At 41.2% G+C, this 26,731-nt stretch overlaps 1 protein-coding gene across 1 annotated transcript in view; it reads left to right on the top strand.

The window, feature by feature from the left end:
* ZNF695 (zinc finger protein 695) overlaps positions 1–25,187 on the top strand; it is a 29,102-nt gene extending 3,915 nt beyond the window's left edge. The window contains exons 2-4 of the mRNA XM_055234692.2: positions 10,429–10,591; positions 11,065–11,157; positions 22,229–25,187. Coding sequence (XP_055090667.2) covers positions 10,429–10,591; positions 11,065–11,157; positions 22,229–23,514 — 1,542 coding nt within the window. The 3' untranslated portion in view covers positions 23,515–25,187. The remainder of the gene's footprint in view (positions 1–10,428; positions 10,592–11,064; positions 11,158–22,228) is intronic.
* The last annotated feature ends 1,544 nt before the right edge of the window (positions 25,188–26,731 follow it).

Below are 26,731 nucleotides of genomic sequence, written 5' to 3'. Positions count from 1 at the left end.
GGAGGCTCATATCATTTGCAAACAAGGATAATTTGACTTCTTCCTTTCAAATTTGGAGAGCTTTATTTTGTTCTCTCGTCTGTTCTAGTTAGGACTTCCAGTACTAAGTTGAGTAACTGGTGAAAGTTGGCATCCTTTTGTTGTTCCACATCTTAGAGGTATAGCTGTCAGTTTTTCCTCCTTCGGTTTACTAGCTGTGGGTCTGTCATATATGATTTTACTGTATATGCTCCTTTTATACTCAGTTTTTCAAGGATTTTTTTTTTTTAATCATTGAGGGATGTTGAATTTTATAAAATTCTTTTTTGGCATCAGTTGAAATGATCATATGGTTTTTCTCCTTAATTCTGTTAATATGATGTGTCACATGGATTGATTTACATATGTTGAACCATCCTTGCGTCCCTGGGATAAATCCCACTTGGTCATCGTGAGTGATCTTTTGTTGTTGTTGTTCTTTTTGAGAGGAAGCCTTGCTCTGTCACCCAGGCTGGAGTGCAGTGGTGCAATCTCAGCTCACTGCAACCTCCGCCTCCAGGGTTCAGTGATTCTCAGCTTCCTGAGTAGCTGGGATTATAGGCGCCTGCCACCACGCCTGGCTAATTTTTGTATTTTAGTAGAGATGGGGTTTCACCATGTTGGCCAGGCTGGTCTCAAACTTGTAACCTCAGGTGATCTGCCTGCCTTGGCCTCCTGAAGTGCTGGGATTACAGGCATGAGCCACATGCCCAGCCCTAGGAAGAAATTTTAACTGTCATTCAAATACTAAGAATTTATTAATACACTTTTTTTGTTTTTTTGGGTTTTTTTCTTTTCTTTTCTTTCTTTCTTTTTTTTTTTTTTTGAGATGGAGTCTCGCTCTGTCGCCCAGGCTGGAGTACTGTGGCACGATCTCGGCTCACTGCAAGCTCCGCCTCCCGGGTTCACGCCATTCTCCTGCCTCAGCCTCCCTAGTAGCTGGGATTACAGGCACCCGCCACCACGCCCGGCTAATTTTTTGTATTTTTAGTAGAGACGGGGTTTCACCGTGCTAGCCAGGATGGTCTCCCTCTCCTGACCTCGTGATCAGCCCCTCTCGGCCTCCCAAAGTGCTGGGATTACAGGCGTGAGCCACCGTGCCCGGCCGAATACACGTTTTTAGAAATATAGTTCTAATGGAACAGTGTTTCAGTGTGGAACATAACGTATTTACCAACATCTAAATATATTTTGTTTTTCTGAAATAAAAAGGCCAAAGTATATAACTCATATTTAGATGAACTCATATTTAGTAACTAAATGTCTTAGCATTACATCTTATTTGGAAATGATCTGGATATTTAATGAATATCCGTCACTGAATTTAGTTTACCAAAACTAGAAAGAAATTTTTTCCCGTATAATTTATTTACAAGTTATTTATTTTTTCTTTTCCAACGTTTATTTTAGATTCAGGGAGTATGTGTGCAGGTTTGTTATATTGGCAACTTTTGTTTCATGGTGGTTTGGTGCACAAATTATTTATTTCATTATGCAGATAATGAGCATAATATCCAACAGGTAGTTTCTACTCTTACCTTCCTTCTACTCTAAGGTTGGCGTTAGTGTCATTTGTTCCCTCTTTGTGTCCTTGTTTACTCAATATTTAGCTCCCACATATAAGAGAGAACATGCAGTATTTGGTTCTCTGTTCTGTGTTAATCAAATTATCCAGCGGCATTCATGTTGCTGCAAAGAACATGATTTTGTGTTTGTTATGGCTGCACAGCATTCCCTGGTGTCCATGGACGTCATTTTATTTATTCAGTCCATTGTTGATGGGCATGTAGGTTGATTCCATGTCTTTGCTATTGTGAAAAGGCTACAGTGAACATACACATGCATGTGTCTTTATTGGAGAACGATTTATACTCCTTTGGGTATATACTCTGTAATGGGATTGCTGGGTCGAACGGCAGCCCTGTTTTAAGTTCTTTTAGAAATCTCCAAAATGCTTTCCACAGTGGCTAATTTACGTTTTCACCAGCAGTGTATAGGCATTCCTTTGTTTCTGCAGCCTCATCAGCATCTGTTATTTTTTGACTTTCTAATTATAACCATTTTGAATGGTGTAATATAGCATCATTGTGGTTTTGTGTTGCATTTCTCTAATGATTAGTGATGTTGAACATTTTTCCATATGCATGTTGGCCATGTGCATCTTTTGAGAAATGTCCCTTCGTGTCCTTTGCCCCCACTTTATTTATTTATTTATTTTTTGAGATAGTCTCACTCTGTCGCCCAGGCTGGAGTGCAGTGACACCATCTCAGCTCACCGCAACCTCCGCCCCCTGGGTTCAAGTGATTCTCCTGCTTCAGCCTCCCGAGTAGCTGGGATCACAGGCATGCACTACCACACTGGGCTAATTTTTGTATTTTTAGTTGAGACGGGGTTTCGTCATTTTGGCCAGGCTCGTCTCGAACTCCTGACCTCAGGTGATCTGCCTGTCTTGGCCTCCCAAAGTGCTGGGATTATAGGCATGAGCCATCATGCCCGACCTTGGTTATTTCTTTTCTTCTGCTAGCTTTGAGGTTGGTATGCTCTTGGTTTTCATCTAGGTCTGACCTTAGGTTGTTAATATGAGATTTTTCTAACTTTTTGAAATGGGCGTTTAGCACTATAAACTTTTCTCTTAATGTTGCTTTAGCTCTGTCCGAGAGATTCTGGGATGCTGTATCTTTTTTTTATTAGTTTCAAATAATTTCTTAATTTCTGCCTTAATTTCATTATTTACCCAGTCATTCAGAAGCAGGTTATTTAATTTCCTTGTAACTGTATGGTTTTCAGAGATATTCTTGATATTGAGTTCTATTTTTATTTAGCTGTGGTCTGAGAGTGTGGTTGGTGTGATAACAGTTTCTTTTTAATTTGTTGGTAATTGTCTTATGGCCAAGCATGTGGTTGATTTGAGAATATATGCCATGTGCAGATGAGAAGAATGGGCATTCTGTTGTTGAATGGAGTATTCTGTAGATGTGTATTATGTTCAGTTGTTCAGGTGTTGAGTTCAGGTCCCTATCTTTGTTAGTTTTCTGCTTTGATGATCTAACACTGTCAGTGGAATGTTACTTCTAATATTGTATGGTTATCTGTGTCTGTTCATAGGTCTCTAAGAAATAGTTTTATGAATCTGTGTGCTTCAATGTTGGTTGCATATATATTTAGAGTAGTTAAGTTTTTTGATTTTATTGAAACTTTCATCACTATGCAATGCCCTTCTTTATCTTTTTTCTTTCTTTCTTTCTTTTTTTTTTTTTTTGACACGAAATCTTGCTCTGTTGCCCAGGCTGGAGTGCAGTGGCACGATCTCGGCTCACTGCAACCTCAGCCTCCTGGGTTCAAGTGATTCTCGTGCCTCAGCCTCCCGAGTAGCTGGGATTACAGGCACCCGCCACCACGCCTAGCTAACTTTTTGTATTTTTAGTAGAGACGAGGTTTCACTATGTTGGCCAGGCTGGTCTCAAACTCCTGACCTCAAGTGATCTGCCTGCCTTGGCCTCCCAAAGTGCTGGGATTACAGGCATGAGCCACCACGCCCACAGCTGCTTTTCTTTCTTTTTTTAAACAGAGACAGGGTCTTGCTATGTTGCCCAGGCTGGTCTTGAAATCCTGGGTTCAAGTGAGTCTCCCACTTCGACCTCCCAAAGTGCTGATTGCAGGCATTGGCCTCTGCTCCTGGCCTTTTTTCATTATTGTTGATTTAAAGTCTGTTTTGTCTGAAATAAGAACAGTTTAATTTTCTTTTCTGATTGCTCGATAGATTTTTCTCCTTCTGGTTGCTTTTAGCCTATGGGTGTCACTGTATGTGACATGGGTTTCTGGAAGACCACAGAGTTGAGTCTTCTTTATGCAACTTGCACTCTGCTTTTTAAGTGGGGATTTAGCCTGTTTACATTCAAAGTTAATACTGATATGTGGTGTTTTTGGTAGAAACAGGGTCTCACTATTTTGTCTATGCTGGCCTTGAACTCCTGGGCTCAAGCAATTCTCATGCCTCATCCTCCTGAAGTGCTGGATTGATATGTGTGAGCCACCATGCCTGGCCTTGACATGTGTGGATTTGATCTGTCATTGCATTGTTAGCTGGTTGTTAATGTAGACTTGTTTGTGTGGTTGTTTTATAGTGTAAATGGTCTGTGTACTTAAGTGTGTTTTTTTTGGTGGCCAGAAATGGTCTTTCGTTTCCATATTTATTTAGCGTTCTCTTAAAACCTCTGATAAGGCAAGTCTGGTGGTCATGAATTCCCCTAGTATTTGCTTGTCTGGAAAGAATTTTGTTTCTCCTTCACTTAACAAAGCTTTGATTGGCTACATATGAAATTCTTGGTTGAAATTTGTTTTCTTTAAGCCATTTCTCATTTGCCCTGAGAATACTGTCATCTCTAATCCTAAGGTAACATCATATACATTTCCGCTGCATTAGGATTAGAGAGAAGTTCTGTTTAGAAATAACTCCAAGAACAGTTTTTACATTTTATCTTCACATTGAAAATCAGTCAGATTTACTTCAGCCTCAAAGAGTGTGTTTATGTAAAATTGAATGAGTGATGGTAGACAGCTGCACATTTTTTAAAATTTTTAATTAATTAATTAATTTTAAGGATGCTGAATATGGGCTCCCTGTCTCCTCTGGGAGAGGAGTGCAATGCCTGGGGTGTTTCTGGGTATTGTCATCCTGTTCTGCTATCAAACATTACAGTGTGTTCTGCCTTTTACTGTCTTGTCTCAGGGATGTTCACGTAGCCCCACTATCTGTCAGGAACTGAGGATAACAGACCCCGGTTGATGGACTGCCCCTGGTGGCGGGGGTGGGGACATGGGTTTCATCGCGTATCATGTTGGCTTCTGAGTCTTTCTCCAGCTTGCACACGTAGCTTGCAAACCTTGCTGTCTCACTTGGCAAACAGAGGCTGGGCAGGCGGTGCAGCACCTTCCACCCGTAGATGGTGTGCAGTAAACCTTTTTGCTAACCGGGTGCTTGCAGATGGCGGCCTCTCTCCAGAGCAGGATGAACTATTGGGTCTGCAGAGAGCTGCGCTCCTCCTCCACCACAGGCTTGCTGGGATGCACTCAGGATCCAACTCCAGCCTCTTGGGAGGGCTTTCTATGCAGTGTGACTGGTACTCCTTTTTGTTGTTTTGTTTTTGTTGTTGTAGTTTCTATTTCTGCTGTGGCATCCGGCTACAATGTTCCTCCATATACTTGCCCCCAGGGAAATCACAAAAGCATGGCATGAAAAGGATGTGAGGGTATTCAAGGGTATGCCAGGGTGGAGCGTATGCTAGATGCACCTGTGTATGGCAGACACACCTGACAGCAATAGCTAAATGTAAGCCTCCCTTGAGAATGAGCCTGTATGGCAGATGTAGCTGACAGCAATGGGGGTTGCTAGGTGGAGGTTGCCAGGTGGAGGGTGTTAAGTGAAAATGCTATATAAACTGCTTGCTTTTTGCAGGCAGTTGTGGTTCTCCTTGCGTGTTTTTGCGAGTGGTAATGGTTCTTCTGTCCATCCCACCACCACTGGACCATCCCTGTTTATCAGCCCCCCTCAATAAAGCCTATGTCTCATTTTTTGGCTCCAGGTCTCTTCTTTGGCCTGTTGGACAAGATGCCATTCCTATTGGAGTCCACAGGGGTCCAGCTTGATAAGGGCCAGCAGAGGATGCCATGTTTCAGGATGCTGATTTGTGGCCTTCACTTTGGACCATAAATATTTGTGTTGTGATCACAGCACTGAGTGTAAGGGACTCTGTGCTGTGCTGCTTTCTCTAGCTGAGTGCTACCATAATGGGTCTAGGAGAGGCAGCATCAGCACGCAAGAAGCCAATTTGTAGACCCCCTTCTAAACCTTTGTGATCACATTACTTAGAGTAGGGCCTGGAATACCAAATTATTTATCTGTACATTGAGACTTGAGAGACAATACTTAGCTAAGTGGCTCTCACCCCAGGCTTCAATTAGGATGACATGGCCAGTTTAAAGAAATACTGTCACCTCTGTGCTTCCCTCCCTGATTCTGTCTATTGGCCTGGGTGGGAGCATCCATATTGTTTTTGTTTGTTTGTTTGAGACGGAGTCTCGCTGTTGCCCAGGCTGGAGTGCAGTGGCGTGATCTCGGCTCACTGCAAGCTCCGCCTCCCGGGTTCACGCCATTCTCCTGCCTCAGCCTCCCGAGTAGCTGGGACTACAGGCGCCCACCACCGTGCCTGGCTAATTTTTTTGTATTTTTTGGTGGAGATGGGGTTTCACCGTGTTAGCCAGGATGGTCTCGATCTCCTGACCTTGTGATCCACCCGTCTCAGTCTCCCAAAGTGCTGGGATTACAGGCGTGAGCCACCGTGCCCGGCCCCATATTGTTTTAATTAAGTGTTCCAGATGATTCTAAGTGAAGCCAGGGCCATGCATGAGGACTCCTAGATACATTCATGGGAGTTGAATTCAGCCTTTGTTCCTAAGAAAGGTCACAGGGCCCGCTCTGCTTGGCTTTGGTAGAGGTGGGTCAGTGTGGCCCATATTCCCGTCGCTGCAGCGGAAATTGCTGGAGTCTTTGGCGGGCAAGGGTACCTGAAAACAAAGAAACACACATTTTGATCTTTATGTAGGAGCTCATTGTTCCTCTTTCCTGTGATAAAAGGACAGGGAAGGGTGTACTTTTTATGAACCTCTAGGATTTTTCTCCGTGTGGATGTGTGGTGGTAGAAGGTGAAAGGGTTGTGCCGACCCTTTTGAAGGCATGCTTACAGGATGCAGCTGTGATTTGTCCAGAGAATCTCACCTGAGAGGGAATCCCAGCAATGGAGGAGGAAGACGAAGAAATGGCTGGTTCTCAGGAGAATGTGTCCTGGTTCAGGGACTGTGTCCACTTCTTTTTTCTGGAATGTCATGTGTTCAGAACCCACAAATATGTCTCTACTTCTGATGTTCCTGCCTAATATGTTTGTTTCAGTTACTCCCCCAAACCTTTTATTCTTGTGATAGTCAACGAGCTCTGTAAACTCTTTCTCCCCTATATTCCAGAGCCTTCTTTTTTTTTTTTTTTTTTTTTGAGACGGAGTCTCGCTGTGTCGCCCAGGCTGGAGTGCAGTGGTGCAATCTCGGCTCACTACAAGCTCCGCCTCCCGGGTTCATGCCATTCTCCTGCCTCAGCCTCCCGAGTAGCTGGGACTACAGGCGCCCACCACCACGCCCGGCTAATTCTTTGTATTTTTAGTAGAGACGGGGTTTCACCGTGGTCTCGATCTCCTGACCTCGTGATCCGCCCTCCTGGCCTCCCAAAGTGCTGGGATTACAAGCGTGAGCCACCACACCCAGCCCATTCCAGAGACTTCTTTCCATTCTGTCCATCCAGGCTTCTCATATGCCCTGACCACATCTCACCATGAGTGTATGAGCTGCACTATTCTAAATGTTTCCTTAGTGACAGATCAACATGGGAAGCTGTGGACACCCAAGGTTTCTGTTGGGGGTAGGGTCAGGAACTCAGGTATTGGTAAGGAAGGGGAACATGTGCTGTGTGGGGTCCATCTGGTTGCTCTGTCAGCTCTAGGCAGAACAAGACTAAGAAAATGCACGTTCAGCCAGGCACAGTGGCTCACGCCTGTAATCTCAGCACTTTGGGAGGCTGAGACGGGCAGATCACAGGGTCAGAAGATCGAGACCATCCTGGCTAACACAGTGAAACCCCGTCTCTACTAAAAATACAAAAATTAGCCGGACGTGGCAGCGTGTGCCTGTAGGCCCAGCTGCTGGGGAGGCTGAGGCAGGAGAATGGCGTGAACCCAGGAGGCAGAGCTTGCAGTAAGTCGGGATCACGCCACTGCATTCCAGCCTGGGCAACAGAGCGAGACTCCATCTCAAAAAAAAAAAAAAAAGAAAGAAAAGAAAACGCACGTTCAAAGAGGTTGGCATCAGTGACCAAGAATGGCTCAGAAAGTTATGAACAATTATTGGGAGGCTGAGAAGGGCGGATCACAAGGTCAGGAGATCAAGACCATCCTGGCTAACACAGTGAAACCCCATCTCTACTAAAAATAACTGGAAAAGACTGACTTTCTAGGCTGCTAAAGACAGACTGTTTACATTATTAGAGATTACAAGACCTGAACCTGGGAGAGATCTGGAGCTTGAACTTTGCATAAAGCTGATTTTTTTTTAATGATTACATTCAGATTGTAGTTTTTTTTTTCTTTTTCTTCTTTTGAGACGGAGTCTCGCTCTGTCACCCAGGCTAGAGTGCAGTGGTGCGATCTTGGCTCACTGCAAGCTCCGCCTCCTGGGTTCATGCCATTCTCCTGCCTCAGCCTCCCGAGTAGCTGGGACTAAAGGCGTCCACCACCACACCTGGCTAATTTTTTGTATTTTTTTTAGTAGAGATGGGGTTTCACCGTGTCAGCTAGGATGGTCTCCATCTCCTGATGGTCTCGATCTCCTGACCTCGTGATCCACCCGCCTCGGCCTCCCAAAGTGCTGGGATTATAGGTGTGAGCCACTGGCCAGTTGTAATTTAACTAACGTAACTTTCCACATAATTGTTATGTAATTTTTTCAGTAATTTACTGAGCAATAATTTATTTATTTATATCAGTAATAATTTACTGGCCAAGAAAGCAGGAGTGATGTTGTGCCTTTTGCGTGTATTAGCACACGATGCCAATTTTCCTATTGTAATTTATCTTAATTTTAGTCACTTGAGTAAGGTGCTGTCTGCCAGAATTTTCCACCATAGGATTAATTATTTTTCTTTTTGTTATTAATAAGTTATTTGGGGAGATTTACTGACTGATGTACATAAAATAATCACAATCGGGAAACTCCTTTTTCTCTTTAGATTCTCTTTGCATGTAGCTTTCTTTAGAAAATGAAGGCTCTCGTGTTTGTTTACTGGTCAGATCAGCTGGGATGAACGTAGGCTCTGCCATTTACTGGATGTTTGACAAAATATTCGTCTTGAGCCAGAAGCATTGGCATCGCTGGCTGGCTTGTTAGAAAGCCAGAAATTTAGGATTCATCCCAGATCTCCTGAATCAAAATCTACACTTAAAAAAAAATTTTTTTTTTTTTGCGATGGGTTTCACTCTATCACCCAGGCTGGAGTGCAGTGGCGTGACCTGAGCTCACTGCAGCCTCTGTCCCCTAGGCTCAGGAAATCCTCCCATCTCAGCCTCCCAGGTTGCAGGGCAGCCTCTGCCCTAGGCTCAGGAAGTTCTCCCGTCTCAGCCTCCCAGGTCGCAGGGACCACTGGCCTGGGCCATCATGGCTGTCTCATTTTTGTATTTTTTGTAGAGATGAGGTTTCGCCATGTTGCCCAGGCTGGTCTCAAACTCTGGAACTCAAGTGACCCACCCACCTCGGCCTCCCAAAGTGCCAGGAATAGAGACATGAGCCACCATGCATGCATTTTATTTGTTTATTTATTTATTTTTTGAAATGAAATTTTGCTCTTGTTGCCCAGGCTGGAGTACAATGGCGTGATCTTGGCTCACTGCAATCTCCACCTCCCGGGTTCAAGCGATCTCCTGCCTCAGCCTCCCAAGTAGCTGGGATTACAGGCACCCACCACCATGCCCAGCTAATTTTTTGTATTTTTAGTAGAGATGGGGTTTCACCATGTTGGCCAGGCTGGTCTTGAACTCCTGACTTCAGGTGATCCACCCGCCTCAGCCTCCCAAAGTGCTGGGATTACAAGTATGAGCCACTGCGCCCGGCCCATGCCTGCATTTTAACAAGATTTCTACTTCATTGACATATTTGTTAAAATTTGAGAAGTACCTTCCAACTCACCCTGACTTGTCCATATGAGAACAATACACAACTTATCCTGTATGATGTGAATATATCAGTGCTCGCATTGATGCCCTTGATTTTATAGTATATTATGCACAAAAGTAGAGTTTCTACACTGGTTTTGTGGATCTTAAACTATCTTCTTAACTCAGAGTTAGAGAATACATTAGAGTATATATATTATTTATTTATTTATTTATTTATTTTGAGACAGAGTCTCTCTCTGTCACCCAGGCTGTAGTGCAGTGGTGTGATCTCGGCTCACTGCAAACTGGCTTCAAGCAATTCTCTTGCCTCAGCCTCCCAAGTAGCTGGGACTACAGGCATGTGCCACCACGCCCGGCTAATTTTTGTATTTTTAGCAGAGATGGGGTTTCACCGTGTTGGCCAGGCTGGTCTTGAACTCCTGACCTGGTGATCCGCCCGCCTCGGCCTGCCAAAGTGTTGGGATTACAGGTGTGAGCCACCGCACCTGGCCTAGAGTATATTTCTGTGTTAAAAATTATCTTATTTGATAATTCTAGTCACTCATATAAGTCAGAGCCAGTTCTCTTCACTCTCTCCTTGCCTGGAGTCAAATTAAGAACTCTGCCATGGCCACTTGGTAAATACGTTTTCTTTTTCAGGGACTATTGGCATTCAGGGATGTGGCTCTAGAATTCTCTCCAGAGGAGTGGGAATGCCTGGACCCTGCTCAGCGGAGTTTGTATAGGGATGTGATGTTAGAGAACTACAGAAACCTGTTCTCCCTTGGTGAGGATAATTTCAATATGCAATTCCTATTTCACAGTAAGGATTTCATCTTTTTCCTTTGTAGAATGTTTTCTGGGAGTTTCTGATTTGCACGAATGAGTTTCACATCACTGCTTTCAAGGAAACCTTGGGGATTTCTTGGTGTAGAAAACAAAACTTTCAAGATGTTTTGCCTTGACGTCAACCTTTCTATTCAGCTGATGTGTATATCCTTGCTCTAGATTGGTGGTAATTCTAGAAATTCAATAGTATAAAATATTGTTGCCTACACTTCAAAATCCAGTTTCCATCACCAATTTTTGATCCAGTTATTATATTTCTTGGTAGCAGAGCTAAGGACTCACAAATTTAAAATACTTCCTAAATATATTAAAGGTTCTGTCAGAAAACAGTATTTTGGAGTTAATTTTCTAGGATCTAATGTGATGTTTTCTCTTGTCCACTGAGCACAGTAAAAGATGATTAAAGAATCCCCACAAGAATCATGCCCCTTTTTTCTAATAAAACAGGTCTTGCTATGTCTAAGCCAGAACTGATCATGTGTCTGGAGGCAAGCAAAGAGCCCTGGAATGTGAGCACAGAGAGGACAGCTAAACACTCAGGTAGGTAGGAGTGAATGAAGCAAACATAGGTAAGGGGTCCGAGGATCAAGGAAGAAGCCAGACTTTAAAATGTGGTTTGGGAAGCTCTACTCCCATGGAGATGGCTTCTGAGAAGCCTGGGTTTCTTTCTCTTGTTCCCACGTAGGGGCATCTTCTATCTCATGCTGTTAATAAATTGTCTAAGGACTGTACTTCCCTTCAGTGATTTTCCTTCAAGTTTACAGTGAGCCTCACAATCATCTTCATAGTTTATAGGGGACCGCAAGATCTGACTGCTCTTCCATTGCTTTTGGGGACATGGGACTGTCTGCGTATTTTTGAGGACCTCTATGCTAAAATATATATATATTTTTGTTTTCTTGAGACGGAGTTTGGTTCTGTCGCCCAGGCTGGAGTGCAGTGGCACAATCTCGGCTCACTGCAAGCCCCACCTCCCGGGTTCAAGTGATTCCCCTGCCTCAGTCTCCCGAGTAGCTGGGACTACAGGCGCACGCCACCCCACCCAGCCAATTTATTTTGTACTTCAGTAGAGACGGGGTTTCACCTTGTTAGCCCCTATGATCTCAATCTCCTGACCTCGTGATCCACGTGCCTCGGCCTCCCAAAGTGCTGGGATTACAGGCGTGAACCACCGCGCCTGGCCTAAAATATTTTTTAAGATCCCTTTTTGCATTGCATCTGGAACATGTGAGAGTAGTGGTGATATTGGTATTTGGTTCAGAAATCCCAGAGATGTATGTTTTCTCCTTTATGACTTACCCTGTGGAGATTTCAAATGTGATTCTACAGAAATTGATAGTAATTTTATCAGAAGACTAAGCATCTCCCTAAATATAAGAAAATCTAATGTTATTTACTTAAAAATTTTATTTCTTTTGTGTGAACTGAGATTTGTAATTTAAACCCTATGTGCCCAAATTTCTCAGCTGTCAAATAGTTTAATATATCTACTCACATCCTAGATTTCTTAAATATGCTGGGTCGTTGGGGAGTGTAGAACATTGCTGATTATATAGTAAACTCCCACTTGTTACCTTCCTTTAAAATAATTGTCATTTTATAATTTTCTCTTGTTTAGTATGAAACTTCGTCGGTCTGTGTCATTTATATATATGTGTGTGTATATATGTATGTGTATAATGTGGATTTTCTTACACAAATAAAAATTGGATAACTATTGTGTACAGTGTCATGATTTGATATCTATATATAGTGAAATGATTAATACAATTAAGTTAATGAACACATCTGTCACTTCACATAGTTATTTTTATGTTGAAAACACTTGTCTGCTGTGTTAATGCAAATTTTAAGCATACAAAATATTATTAACTATACTCATGATGCTATTCATTAGATTTCCAAAGCTTATTTATTTTATAACTGAAAGTTTGTGCCCTTTTAATACCATCTTCCATTTTCCTACCTCCTTGGCAATCACGTCTGTCTTCTGCTTCTAGGAGTTCAACCTTTTAAGATGCTCATATGAGTGAGAGGAATAGGAAGTATTTGTTTTTCTGTGTTTGCCTTATTTCACTTAGCAACTTAGCATGTTGTTAGAATGGCAGGATTTCATTATGTTTATTGCTTAATAATACTCTATTATGTATATGTAAAACATTTTCTTCATTCAGCATTCACAAAGATTTACATTGTTTCTGTATCTTGGCAATTATGACTAATGCTGTAATGAACATGGGGATGCAGATATTTATTTGAGATACTGATTTTATTTCTATTGATTTTATACACACACACACACACACACACACACACACACACACACACGTGAGATTGCTGTCTTGTATGGTAGTTCTTTTTTCTTTTTTTTTTTTTCTTGAGACAGAGTCTCGCTCTGTCGCCCAGGCTGGAGTGCAGTGGCACGATCTCAGCTCACTGCACCCTCCGCCTCCCAGGTTCAAGAGATTCTCCTGCCTCAGCCTCCCCAGTAGCAGGGATTACAGGTACCCACCACCCATCTGGCAAATTTTTGTATTTTTAGTAGAGATGGGGTTTCACCATGTTGGCCAGGCTGGTCTTGAACTCCTTACCTCAAGCCTCAGCCTCCCAAAGTGCTGGGATTATAGGCATGAGTCACCATGCCTGGACTTTTTATTTCTTTCTTTATTTTTTATAGAGATGGGTTCTCACTCCTGCCCAGGCTGGTCTCAAACTCCTGGCCTCAAGCAATCCTTCCACCTCGGCCTCTCAAAGTGGTAGGATTATAGGCATGAGCCACCACACGTGAACAGTTTTTACTTATGTATTATAATTTTTATGAACATATTCAGTTCTGTACACTTCAAGACATTATGGTGCAAAAGTGAATAATGCAACAATCACATTGTCTATTACCAGTACATTTATCTATAAGTTTGTTTGCCTTTATAAATGTTACAGGCAAACAAACTTACAGATAAATGTACTTGCAATAGACATGCCAGTACATTTTCTTTATGACGTGTGTGTGTATTTGCCTGGCCCTTTAGAAACACCATTCTATTTTTTGTTTTTAAGGATCTGTTTCAGATATCTCATATAAATGGATTCGTACAGTCTCTATCTTTTTGTGACTGGGTTATTTCGTTTAGCGTGTCACCAAGATTTTCATTTTTAATTTTTAAGGGTACATAGTAGGTGTATATATTTATGGGGTACATGAGATACTTTGATACAGGCATGCAATGCATAATAATCACATCAGGACAAAGGGCTTTTCTTGAAGATTCATCTTTATTGTAGATTTTACCAGATTTCCTGCTTTTTAAAAGCTGAGTAATATTCCATTGTTTGTATTTTTTGTTTTGTTTTGTTTTTTGAGACATCTCGATTTCTTGGGCGTCTGTGGTGCTAGTATGAGTTAATTTTGTTGCGAGGAGTCTCACTCTGTCACCCAGGCTGGAGTGCATGGCCTGACCTCAGCTCACTGCAGCCTCTGCCTTCCAGGTTCAAGTGATTCTCCCACCTCAGCCTCCTGGGTTGCTGGGACTACAGGCATGCACCACCACGCCTGGCTAATTTTTTTTTTTTTTTTTGTATTTTTAGTAGAGACGAGGTTTCACCATGTTGGCCAGGCTGGTCTCAAACTCCTTACCTCAGGTGATCCACCCGCCTTGGCCTCCCAAAGTGCTGGGATTACTGGCATGGGCCACCACTCCCATCCTGTTTGTGTATTCTGAATTATATTTAACCATTCATTTGGTGAGGTAAGTTTGGGTTGTTTTCCCTATCAGCTTTTGTGAATAATGTTGCAATAAATATGAGTATGCAAACAACTCTTCATGTGACCGTATATGTGGAGGTCTGTTTCTGTGTTCTCTATTCTGTTTCATTGACCTAATTGTCTGCCTTTATGCCAGTACCAAACGGTTTTAATTACCACAGCTTCATAATTTTTTTTTTTTTTTTTTTTTTGAGACAGAGTCTCATTTTGGTCACCCAGGTTGGAATGCAGTGGTGCGATCTCGGCTCGCTGCAAACTCTGCCTCCCAGGTTCAGGTCATTCTCCTGCCTCAGCCTCTCGAGTAGCTGGGATTGCAGGCATGTGCCACCATGTACTTTTAGTAGAGATGGGTTTTCACCATGTTGGCCAGGCTTGACTTGAACTCATGACCTCAGGTGATCCACCCACCTCGGCCTCCCAAAGTGCTGGGAGTACAGGCGTGAGCCACTGCGCCCGGCCATAATGTATTTTAAAATCAGAAAGTATGATACCTGCAACACTGTTCTTTGTGGAGATTGTTGTGCTCTTCATGGTTCCTTCACGTGCTGAGTAATTTTAGGTTTGCCTTTTCTATTTCTGCAAAAATGAAATTGTGAACTTGAAAGGATTGCACTGAATCTGTAGGTCGCTTGGGTGATATGAACATCTTCATAATATTAAGTCTTCCAGCCCATGAAGAACATGCTCAAGTGCGTGTTGTTGAACTTCCATATATTTGTGAATGTTTCCGTTTTCTTTCTGTTACTGATTTCTTGTTTTATTCCATTTTGGTCATAAATAATAATCTATAAGATTTCAATTTTTAAAAATTGGTTGAGACTTGTTTTGTGGCCTGACAGGTGGTCTATCAAGGAGAATGTTTCCTGAGCTGTTGAGAATATCATGGATTCCGTTGTTTAGGATGTTCTCTAGATGTCTGTTGGTTGTTTTATAGTGCTTTCAAGTCCCCCATTCCCTGTGTACTTGTTGCTTCATTTCTGTAAATATTTGCTTTATATATTATGTACCCTGGTGAGACACAGATGTAGACATAAATACACAGACATACATTTGTCATAGGTTTTCTGTGAACAAAACCTGTTTTTATTTATGGTCTTTTTTGTCTCCTGTGAGTTGTTCGTTTTTGTTTTTTGGTTTGGTTTGGTTTTTTTTTCTTTTTTTTCGAGACGGAGTCTCTCTCTGTCGCCCAGGCTGGAGTGCAGTGGCGCGATCTCAGCTCACTGCAAGCTCTGCCTCCTGGGTTCACACCGTTCTCCTGCCTCAGCCTCCCGAGTAGCTGGGACTACAGGCGCCTGCCACCACACCCGGCTAATTTTTTGTAATTTTAGTAGAGACGGGGTTTCACCGGGTTAGCCAGGATGGTCTCGATCTCCTGACCTCGTGATCCACCTGCCTCAGCCTCCCAAAGTGCTGGGATTACAGGCGTGAGCCACCGCACCCAGCTTTGTTTTGTTTTTTCGAGATAGAGTCTCGCTTTGTCACCCAGGTTGGAGTGGAGTGGCATGATCTCGGCTCACTGCAACCTCCGCCTCCTGGGCTCAAGCGATTCTCCTGCCTCAGCCTCCTGAGTAGCCGGGGTTACAAGCGCGTGCCACCATGCCCAGCTAATTTTCGTATTTTTAGTAGAGACGGGGTTTTACCATGTTGGCCAGGCTGGTCTCCAACTCCTGACCTCAGGTGATCTGCCCACCTTGGCCTCCCAAAGTGCTGGGATTTCAGGTGTGAGCCACTGTGCCTGGCCACAACAATATATTTTAAACTGGTAATGTCTTCAGTTACATACAAATTTTTTTTCTCAGTACATCTGTCCTGAGCTTTAGGTTACTGATGTCATTGATCATATCATTTTATATGAACAGATGTTTATAATTATTTTTACGCTTTTGTTCCTCGCCACCCGGGTTCAAGTGATTCTTGTGCCTCAGCCTCCCTATAGCTGGGACTACAGGTTCGTGCCATCACGCCCAGTTAATTTTTTTGTATTTTTAGTAGAGATGGGGTTTCACCATGTTGGCTAGGCTGGTCCTGAATTCCTGACCTCAAGTGATCTGCCCACGTTGGCCTCCCAAAGTGCTGGGATTACAGGTGTGAGCCACCGCGCCCAGCCCCTTCAGCATTTCTTGATTGTAGGTCTACTGATGACTTTTTCAGCATTTGCTTACCTTGTATTCTTGAGCTCCGTAATTTCTATTTCTTTTTATACTTTTTATCTTTTTGTTGATCTTCCATTTTCCTGATTTCATTTAGTTGTCTGTGTTCTTATTTCACTTATTAATGTTATTCACATGGTTATTTTGAGTTTTTAAAGATAATTTATATATCTCCATTTCTTTAGGGTTGCTATCTGGATATTTATTTTTCCTTTTTGGGGCCGTAAGTGCCGTGATACTTTGTATACATTGTAATCTTTTGTTCAGATTTGAAATTAACAAAAAGCCACCTGTTTCAATCTTTATAAAGTGGCATTGTTCTGGGAAATTCTGACACCAATTGACCAGGCTAGAGATTATGGGAGCCTCTCAAACTTGTTCTTGGGATATGTCTTCTCTGGAATGGTGTTTTCTTGTTGTTGTTGTTTTGTTTTGTTTTGTTTTTGAGACAGAGTCTCTCACCCTGTCTCCCAGGCTGGAGTTCAGTGGTGCAATCTCGGCTCACTGCACCCTCTGCCTCCCGGGTTCAAGCAATTCTCCTGCCTCAGCTTCCCAAGTAGCTGGGATTATAGGCACGTGCCACTATGCCTGGCTAATTTTTGTATTTTTAGTAGAGATGTGGTTTCACCGTGTTGGCCAGGCTGGGCTTGAACACCTGACCTCGTGATCTGCCCACCTCGGCCTCCCAAAGGGCTAGGATTACTGGCGTGAGCCACTGTGCCCGGCTATTTTCTTAATTACAGAGGTTTTCTTTCTTTTGTTTTTTTTTGGTTTTTTTTTTTTTTTTGAGACGGAGTCTCGCTCTGTCGCCCAGGCTGGAGTGCAGTGGCGCGATCTTGGCTCGCTGCAAGCTCCACCTCCCGGGGTCACGCCATTCTCCTGCCTCAGCCTCTCCGAGTAGCTGGGACTACAGGCGCCCGCCACCACGCCCGACTAATTTTTTTGTATTTTTAGTAGAGACGGGGTTTCACCGTGGTCTCGATCTCCTGACCTCATGATCCGCCCGCCTCGGCCTCCCAAAGTGCTGGGATTACAAGCGTGAGCCACCGCGCCCGGCAATTACAGAGGTTTTCACATGTTTCCTCTTAAGAGGCTGTAATCACTAGTTATATCTGTTGTCCATCTCTGGTACTGCAGTTTCTCGTCTGCTGTAACAATCATTTATTATTGGTCTCAACAGAACCAACCTGTCAGTCAAAGTATACCATCATTCCATTCAGTACTCCGTGTCATAGGAGACAGAAACCAGTCTTTTTCAAGCCCCCAAAAGTATGGACCCATGTGCTACTATTTTCTTTATTTTCTGAGGGAGAAGCCAGAAGTTTACTCCTAAGGGTACCTACCTTATTGGAAAAAAGAAAGGGCTGTGGTGGGTAAATGGAACAAACTTCCTTTCACTTCTGTGGGGCTTATGGCATTGTGCTCACCTGGGGTGCTGCAAACCCTTCACTGATTTTTTGAGTTCTCAGAAAGGCTTTTAAATAAATTTTTTTAAATTTGTGGATACATAGCGTTTATATTTATGAGGTACATAAGATATTTTGATACAAGCATGCAATGCAAAATAAGCATATCAGGGAAAATGGAGTGTCTATTCCCTCAAGCATTTATTTTTTGAGTTACAGACAATCAAATTATACTCCTTAAGTTATTTTAAAATGTACAACTGAAATTATTTTTGACTATAGTCACCCTGATGTGCTATTAAATAGTAGGTCTTATTCATTCTCTTTAAGTAATTTCTTGTACCCATTAACCATCCCCACCTCCCCCACTCACTCACCCACTACCCTTTCCAGCCTCTGGTAACCATTCTTCTACTCTCTATCTCCATGAGTTAATTGTTTTGACTTTTAGATTCCACAAATAAGTGAGAGCGTGCAATGTTTGTCTTTCTGTGCCTGGCTTATTTTACTTAACATGGTGACCTTCAGTTCCATCTATGTTGTTGGAAATGACAGGATCTCATCCTTTCTTAAGGCTGAATAGTACTCCATTGTCTATAAGTAGTACATTTTCTTTTCTTTTTTTTTGAGACAGAGTCTCGCTCTGTCGCCCAGGCTAGAGTGCAGTGCCATGATCTCGGCTTACTGCAAGCTCCGCTGTTCTCCCGCCTCAGCCTCCCGAGTAGCTGCAACTACAGGTGCCCGCCACCACGTCCAGCTACACGTTGTTAGCCAGGATGGTCTCAATCTCTTGACCTCGTGATCCACCCACCTCGGCCTCCCAAAGTGCTGGGATTACAGTTGTGAGCCACCATGCCCGGCCTATAAGTAGTACATTATCTTTATCCATTTGCCTGTTGATGGATACTTAGGTTGCTTCCAAAGTCTGGCTGTTGTGAATAGTGTTGGAACAAACATAGGAGTGCAGATATCTTTGATATACCGATTTCCCTTCTTTGGCGTATATATCAGCAGTGGGATTGCTGGATCATATGGTACCTCTATTTTTGGTGTTTTGAGAAACCTCCAAACTGTTCTTCGTAGTGGTGGTACTAATTTAAATCCCCACAGTGTACAGGGTCTCTTTTTCTTTCCATCCTCACCAGCATTTGTTGTTGCCTGGTTTTCGGGTATAAGTGATTTTATCTGGGGTGAGATGATATCTCATCGTAGTTTTGATTTGCATTTCCCTGATGATCAGTGACATTGAGAACCTTTTCATATGCCTGTTTGCTATTTGTGTCTTGTTTTGAGGAATGTTTATTCACATCTCCTGCCCATTTTTTGGCTCGGATTATTATATTTTTTTCCTATAGAGTTGTTTGAGCTCCTTATAACTTCTGGTTGTTAATCTCTTGTCAAATGAGTAGTTTTCAAGTATTTTCTCCCATTCTCTGGGTTGTCTGTTCACTTTGTTGATTGTATTCTTTGCTGTGCAGAAGCTTTTTAACTTGATATGTTCCCATTTGTCCATTTTTTTTGGTTGTCTGTGTTTGTGGGGTATTGCTCAAGAAATTTTTACCTAGACTAATGTCTTAGAGGTTTTTCTCAATTTTGTTTAACTTTTCAAAAAACTAATTTTTTTCATTGATCTTTTGAATTGTTTTAAAATTTTATTTTCATTTATTTCTGCTCCAATCTTCATTATTTTTCTTCTACTAATTTTGGGTTTTGTTTGCGCTTGCTTTTCTAGTTCTGTAAGATGCATTGTTGGATTGTTTAGTTGAAGTTTTCCCTCTTTATTGATGTAGGCACTTATAGCTATTAACTTCCCTGTTCGTACTGCTTTTGCTGTATCCTATAGGTTTTGGTATATTTTGTTTCTGTTATCATTTGTCTTAAGAAATTTTAAATTTTCTCCTGAATTTATTTTATTTCACTAGTCATTCAGGAGCATACTGTTTAATTTCCATGTATGTGTATAGTTTTCAAAATTCCTCTTTTCATTCTAGTTTTATTCCATTGTGGTCAGAGAAAATGCTTGGTGTTATTTCCATTTTCTGAATATTTTAAGACTTGTTTTGTGACCTAACATTTGGTCTGTCCTTGAGAATGATCCATGTGCTGAGGAAAATAATGTGTATTCTGCAGCTGTTGTATGAAACGTTCTGCAAATATCTATTAGATCCATTTGGCACATAGTGCAGACAAATGCGATGTTTCTTTATTGATTTTCTGTCTGGTAGCTTTGTCCAATGCTGCAAGTGAGGTCCCGAAGTATATAGCAGTTACTGTATTGGGGCCTCTCTTTTAAGTTCTAATAATATTTGCCTTATATATCTGGGTGCTCTGGTGTTGGATAAATATATATTTACAATTGTTATATTCTCCTGCTGATTTTACTCTTCTGTCATTATTTAATGACCTTCTTTGTCTCTTCTTCTACTTCTGGTCTTGAAATCTGTTTTGACTGATACAAGTGTAGTGACTCCTGCTCTTTTTTGTTTGTTTCTTTTTCATGGAATATCTTTTTCCATTCTTTTATTTTCAGACTATGTGTGTTTTTATAGCTAAAGTGTCTTTCTCTCTCTCTTTCTCTTTCTCTCTTTTCTTTTTCCTTCTTTTCCTTTCCTTTCTTTCCTTTTTCTTTCTTTCCTTTTCCTCTCTTCCTCCCTCCCTCCTTCCCCTTCCCCTTTTCCTTCCTTCCTTCCTTTCTTCCTTCCTTCCCTCCTTCCCTCCTTCTTCTCTCTCTCTTTCTCCCTTCCCTTCCCTTTCCCCTTGTTCATCTCTCTCTTCCTTTCCTTTCCTTTCCCCTTTCCCCTTTCTCCCTTTCTCCCTTTCTCCCTTTCAAGATGGGGTCTCACTCTGTCACCCAGGCTGAAGTGCAGTGGCACAATCCTGGCTCACTGCAACCTCTGCCTCCCAGGCTCCAGCAATCCTCCCACCTCAGCCTCTCGGGTAGCTGGGACCACAGCCCAGCTAATTTTGTATTTTTGGTAGAGATGGGTTTCACCATGTTGCCTAGGCTGGTCTCGAACTCCTAAGCTCAAGCGGTCTGCTCGTCTCGGCCTCCCAAAGAGCTGGGATTACAGGTGTGAGCCACTGCACCTGGCCTCAAGTGTGTTTGTTAAAGGCAACAGGTCAGTGGGTCTTGTGTTTTCATGCATTCAGCCAGTCTATTTCTTTTGAATGGATAATTTACTCCATTTACATTCAATGTTGTTATTGGTAACTAAGGCTTAATCCTGCCATTTTGTTATTTGTTTACTGGTTGTTTAGTGGTCTTCTTCTTTCTTTCCTGTCTATGTTCCTTTAGTGAAGGTGATTTTCTCTGGTGATATGATTTAGTTTCCTGGTTTTCATTTTTTGTGTATCCATTGTATGTTTTTTGGTTTGATGTATTTTAATGTGATAAGAACCTAACACTCTTTGCATAAAAAAGCAAGTAAAAAGAAAACTAATAAAAACTCTACGCCTTAGCTTAGTACTCGTGATTTTTAACTTTTTGCTGTTTCTTATTGTACTATGTTTTGAAAACTTGTTGTAGTTATCATTTTTGATTTGTTCATCATTTAATTTTTTTTGTTGTTGACAAAGTTTCACCCTTGTCGCCCAGGCTGGAGTGCAGTGGCACAATCTTGCCTCACCACAACCTCCACCTCCTGGGTTCAGGCAATTCTCCTGCCTCAGCCTCCCGAGTAGCTAGGATTACAGGCATGCGCCACCACGACTGATTAATGTCGTATTTTTAGTAGAGACGGGATTTCTCTATGTTGGTCAGGCTGATCTTGAACTCCCGACCTCAAGTGATCTGCCTAATTAATGTTCTTTTCTGATTGAAGTACTCCTTTTATCATTTCTCGTAGGACAGGTCTGGTGTTGATGAAATACCTCAGCTTTTGTTTGGCCATCCTTATGGCCATAAACATAAAGAGAAATAATCTTTATGTTTGAAGGATATTTTTGCTGGATATCATAATCTAGGGTAAAGTTTTTTTTCTTTCAGCACTTTAAGTATGTCATACCACTGTCCTCTGGCCAGTAAGGTTTCCAGTGAAAAGTCTGTGGTGAGGCATATTGGAGCTTCATTGTATGTCATTTCTTTTTTTTTTTTCCTCCTTTGGCTGCTTTTAGGATTCTCATAATGGCATTTTGTTTAGTATATTTTTGTTAGGATTATGACTATGAAGGAATAAGGGCCTGTGGTATTTCATTATGCTATCTTGCTAATGTGCTTGTATAATTTTATGCCTTAGATTTGCAAAGGATGTTATCTAGTAAGTGGAATAATTTGTTGTTTTTATTTTTTCCAGCTTTGTCTTCTTATCTTACTGAAGACATTTTGCCAGATAAGGGCCTGCAAGTTTCATTCCAAAAAGTGATGCTGAGAAGATATGAAAGATGTTGTCTTGAGAAATTACGCTTAAGGAATGACTGGGAAATTGTGGGTGAGTGGAAAGGGCAGAAGGCAAGTTATAATGAACTTGACCTATGCTCAGCAACTACTCATAGCAAAAACTTTCTATGCAATAAATGTGTGAAAGGTTTTAGTAAATTTGCAAATCTAAATAAACGTAAGATAGGCCATACTGGAGAAAAACCATTCAAATGCAAAGAATGTGGCAATGTCTCTTGCATGTCTTTAATAACAACTCAACAGCAGAGAATCCATATTGGAGAGAACCCCTACCAATGTAAAAAATGTGGCAAAGCCTTTAACGAGTGCCCATGCTTTACTGACTGTAAGAGAATTCATGTTGGAGAGAAACATTGCAAATGTGAAGAATGTAATAACGTCTTTAAGCCTTGCTCAAGTCTTGCTATTGTTGAGAAAAATACTGAAAAGAAAACCTACAGATGTGAAGAATGTGGCAAAGCTTTTAACCTGTGCTCAGTTCTTACTAAACATAAGAAAATTCATACTGGAGAGAAACCACACAAATGTGAAGAATGTGGCAAATCCTTTAAGTTGTCATCATACCTTACTCAACACAAGAGAATTCATAGTGGAGAGAAACCCTACAAGTCTGAAGAATGTGGCAAAGTCTTTAAATTGTTGTCATACCTTACTCAACATAAGAGAATTCATACTGGAGAGAAAACCTTCCAATGTGAAGAATGTGGAAAAGCCTTTAACCAGAGCTCACATCTGACTGAACATAGGAGGATTCATACTGGTGAGAAACCATACAAATGTGAGGAATGTGGCAAAGCTTTTACCTGGTTCTCATACCTTATTCAGCATAAGAGAATTCATACTGGGCAGAAACCCTACAAGTGTGAGGAATGTGGCAAAGCTTTTACCTGGTTCTCATACCTTACTCAACATAAGAGAATTCATACTGGAGAGAAACCCTACAAATGTGATGAATGTGGCAAAGCTTTTAACTGGTTTTCATATCTTACTAACCATAAGAGAATTCATACTGGAGAGAAACCCTACAAATGTGAAGAATGTGGCAAAGCCTTCGGCCAGAGCTCACACCTTTCTAAACATAAGACATTTCATACCAGAGAGAAACCATACAAGTGTGAGGAATGTGGCAAAGCCTTTAACCACTCTGCACAACTTGCTGTACATGAGAAAACTCATACCTGAGAAAAACCCTACAAATCTAAACAACGTGGCATAGTCTTTAATACCTATTCACAACTTCACAGCAGAATATTTTTACTGAATAAAAGTGTTACAAATGTAATGATTATCAAAAGGCCATTTACAGTCTATAAGCCTTTGAGTGCACTAAAATGTTTAGGGTAAGAACAATACAAATAGAAAGACCGGTTCAACACCTCCACTTATATCACAGCTCTTATTGTGCACAGAAGAATTTATACTGGAGGGAAACCCTCCAGTTATTCAAACCGTATTCAACTTCAAAGTCTTTGTATTGGAGAGAAACCCTACAAATGTAATAAATGCAGAAACAACATTTGTTCAAAAAATATACCTAAGAAAACACCAGAGTGTTCACACTAAAAACTATTTTACAGATGCAGTAAATGTGAAAAAAATATCTAATCAAAAATTACATCAAAGTACATCCAAGAATTCATAGTAAAAAACCTAAGTCACTGACACTTTCAGACATTACTGTAAATCTGAGTGTTGGTTATAGAGAATAATCCAAAGTTAAATTAAAATAAGTAGGAGATTCACCTTTTGGGGAAGTTATAATTACATTTCAAGTATACCTTTTGGTGCCAGGCACGGTGGCTCTTTCCTATAATTGCTGCACTTTTGGATGTCTAAGTGGGGGGATTGCTTGAGCCCAGGAGTTTGGGACCAGCCTGGGCAACATGGCAAAACCTCATCTCTACAAAAAATAAAATAAAAGCCAGGCTTGGTGGCACATGCCTGTTGTCCCAGCTACTTGGAAGGCTCAGGTGGGAGGACTGCTTGAGCCCGGAGGTTGAAGATGCAGTGAGCTGATATCTTGCAACTTCACTCCCGCCTGGGCAACAGAGCAAGACCCTGTCTCAATAATAATAATAACATAATAATAATAAAGTATACTCTGTGCATTGAAAGAGTTTTAGCTTTTTTGAAAATCACATATTTATGTAATTCAAGTCTTAAATCACTTGATACCAAGCCTTCATTTCTAGTGTTTATGTGAAGGCATGTGGCCTATTGTTGCTACGTGAAAGCTGTGAGAGTTTCTTCTATATTTGGGTGGGTGTCATTCATATCCTTTTCTTTGGAAGATTATGGACATTGCATTTTAAGTTTCCTGAAGAAATTTAACCGGAGAGGCTCTTTGTAGTTGTCTTATAATAGGGTTGTAAGTGATTCATGAGGTAGTTCTTCAGAGTACTATTCTGCATTATATTTAAGAAAGAAACATTTGAGTTTTACCAGTCAGTTGTTTTTCCTATTGCACATTAAGGTAATAAAATTCAGTGGATTTTGAAATGCTCTTTTTAGACTGTTTGAACTTAATTTGTTTTAATAAGACAAAATTGTTTTAATGTCTTTGGACCGTTGTATATTAAGTGATGTTTATCCTGCCACCAACGTTAACCTATCTCACCTTAGTTATGATTGCAGGTAACAAATGGTAACAATACAATAGTGGGTAACATGGTGGAATAGTATCTCTAATTATCCCTTCTCCCAGTGGCATTAAACTTCAAATAATTTGACAAATATTGTTGCCACACGTTACACCTTCATTCTGTTTGCTCTTTTTGTAATGACAATGTCATTATTATGGCTATAATAAAGCCTATATAGGATTATAATCAAAGACCATATATTTCTGAATCTTGAAGGACTATTAACAAAATTGTATTTACATTGTTCTTTTAACGTGTGGCTTTTCTGGCCTGCAAAACATATACATACTTTTAGTTTTGGTTTACATGGAGATAAATATATAAATATATTACTCTAAAGATAAATGTTAGGTGTAAGACAGTTATGAAGCAAGTAATATGTTTGAAGTAAGTGCATACCCGTTTTCAGAATGAAAGAAAAATGTTGGAACCAAACATAATTTCAAAAGTATGGATAATTTATTAGCAAACTAGAAACCTCAAAAATGTTGAAGGCAAATCTGTTTTCTCTGCTTTGTATTGAATGCATTTCTCTAAAATCTTATTGCACCTTTTTCAGAATTTCTCCATGAAAATCCTGTTTTTACTTTTATGTTGCTCATGCTAGAGCTAACATATAATTTTCTTGTTCCAAAATTCATGAAGAATTTCTCATGTGATCTTCTCAGGGATCATAATAATGATTTTATGAAACTTATTGGTGCTTAAAAAATAATCTGAAGATGTGAATAATTCCACAGTGAGTGTATTAATTTTCATTGTACTTAATTAGTACATTTCCATTTTTCCATTATTAGAGAACACTATTCAAGCCAACTTTTTTGGTTATTGTTTCTTTCACTTTTCTTAATTGCAGTAATTAAGTTCATTGACTCTGTTGGGCAATTTGTTCAGGTAAACACCTTGGAGGCTTTATAAGTCATAGGGTTATTTGACATGTAAATGAAGTGAAGAAACATAATGCAGTGCCAGATGTATAATAGATGTTCCATAATTAGCAATAAACATTCCTGTTGGAGTGAATTTGTGGCTCCAGGTAAGAGATTGGAAATATCCAGGATGAAGACCTGGCATTGATTCTGCATGCAGAGAAAGGACTTCTGTACCCAGGCTGCACAACTGACTCTCTCTGAAGAGGAATTCTGCTTTTATTTCCAAGTTAGCTCTGTTTTTTTGTGGTCTCTTTTTCTTTCTTCTCAACTACTTACGCATTCCAGCGCTCCTCCTTTTTTTTTTTTTTTTTTTTTTGAGACGGAGTCTCGCTCTGCCGCCCAGGCTGGAGTGCAGTGGCGCAATCTCGGCTCACTGCAAGCTCCGCCTCCCAGGTTCACACCATTCTCCCGCCTCAACCTCTCCGAGCAGCTGGGACTACAGGCGCCCGCCACCACGCCTGGCTAATTTTTTTTTTTTTGTATTTTTAGTAGAGACAGGGTTTCACCATGGTCTCAATTCCCTGACCTCGTGATCCGCCCTCCTCGGCCTCCCAAAGTGCTGGGATTACAAGCGTGAGCCACCGCGCCCAGCCCTTTTTTTTTTTTAAAACCTGTTTTGTGGCTACACTTTCTCACTGTTCTCCACACAATATGTCATTTTATATAGTACTTTGTACATTCCAACAGGAAGTTTGAACTTTCTCTTTTCTTTTTTTTTTTTTTGGAGACATGGTCTCACTGTGTCACCCAGCTGGTGTGCAGTGGTATAATCTTGGATTACTGCAACCTCTGCCTCCCAGACTCAAGCAATCATCCCACTTCAGC

Source organism: Symphalangus syndactylus, chromosome 19 (assembly GCF_028878055.3).
Source record: "Symphalangus syndactylus isolate Jambi chromosome 19, NHGRI_mSymSyn1-v2.1_pri, whole genome shotgun sequence".
Lineage (NCBI taxonomy): Eukaryota > Metazoa > Chordata > Mammalia > Primates > Hylobatidae > Symphalangus > Symphalangus syndactylus.
Note: the sequence above shows the minus strand (reverse complement) of the source record. Positions and strands in the feature narration are given on the sequence as shown.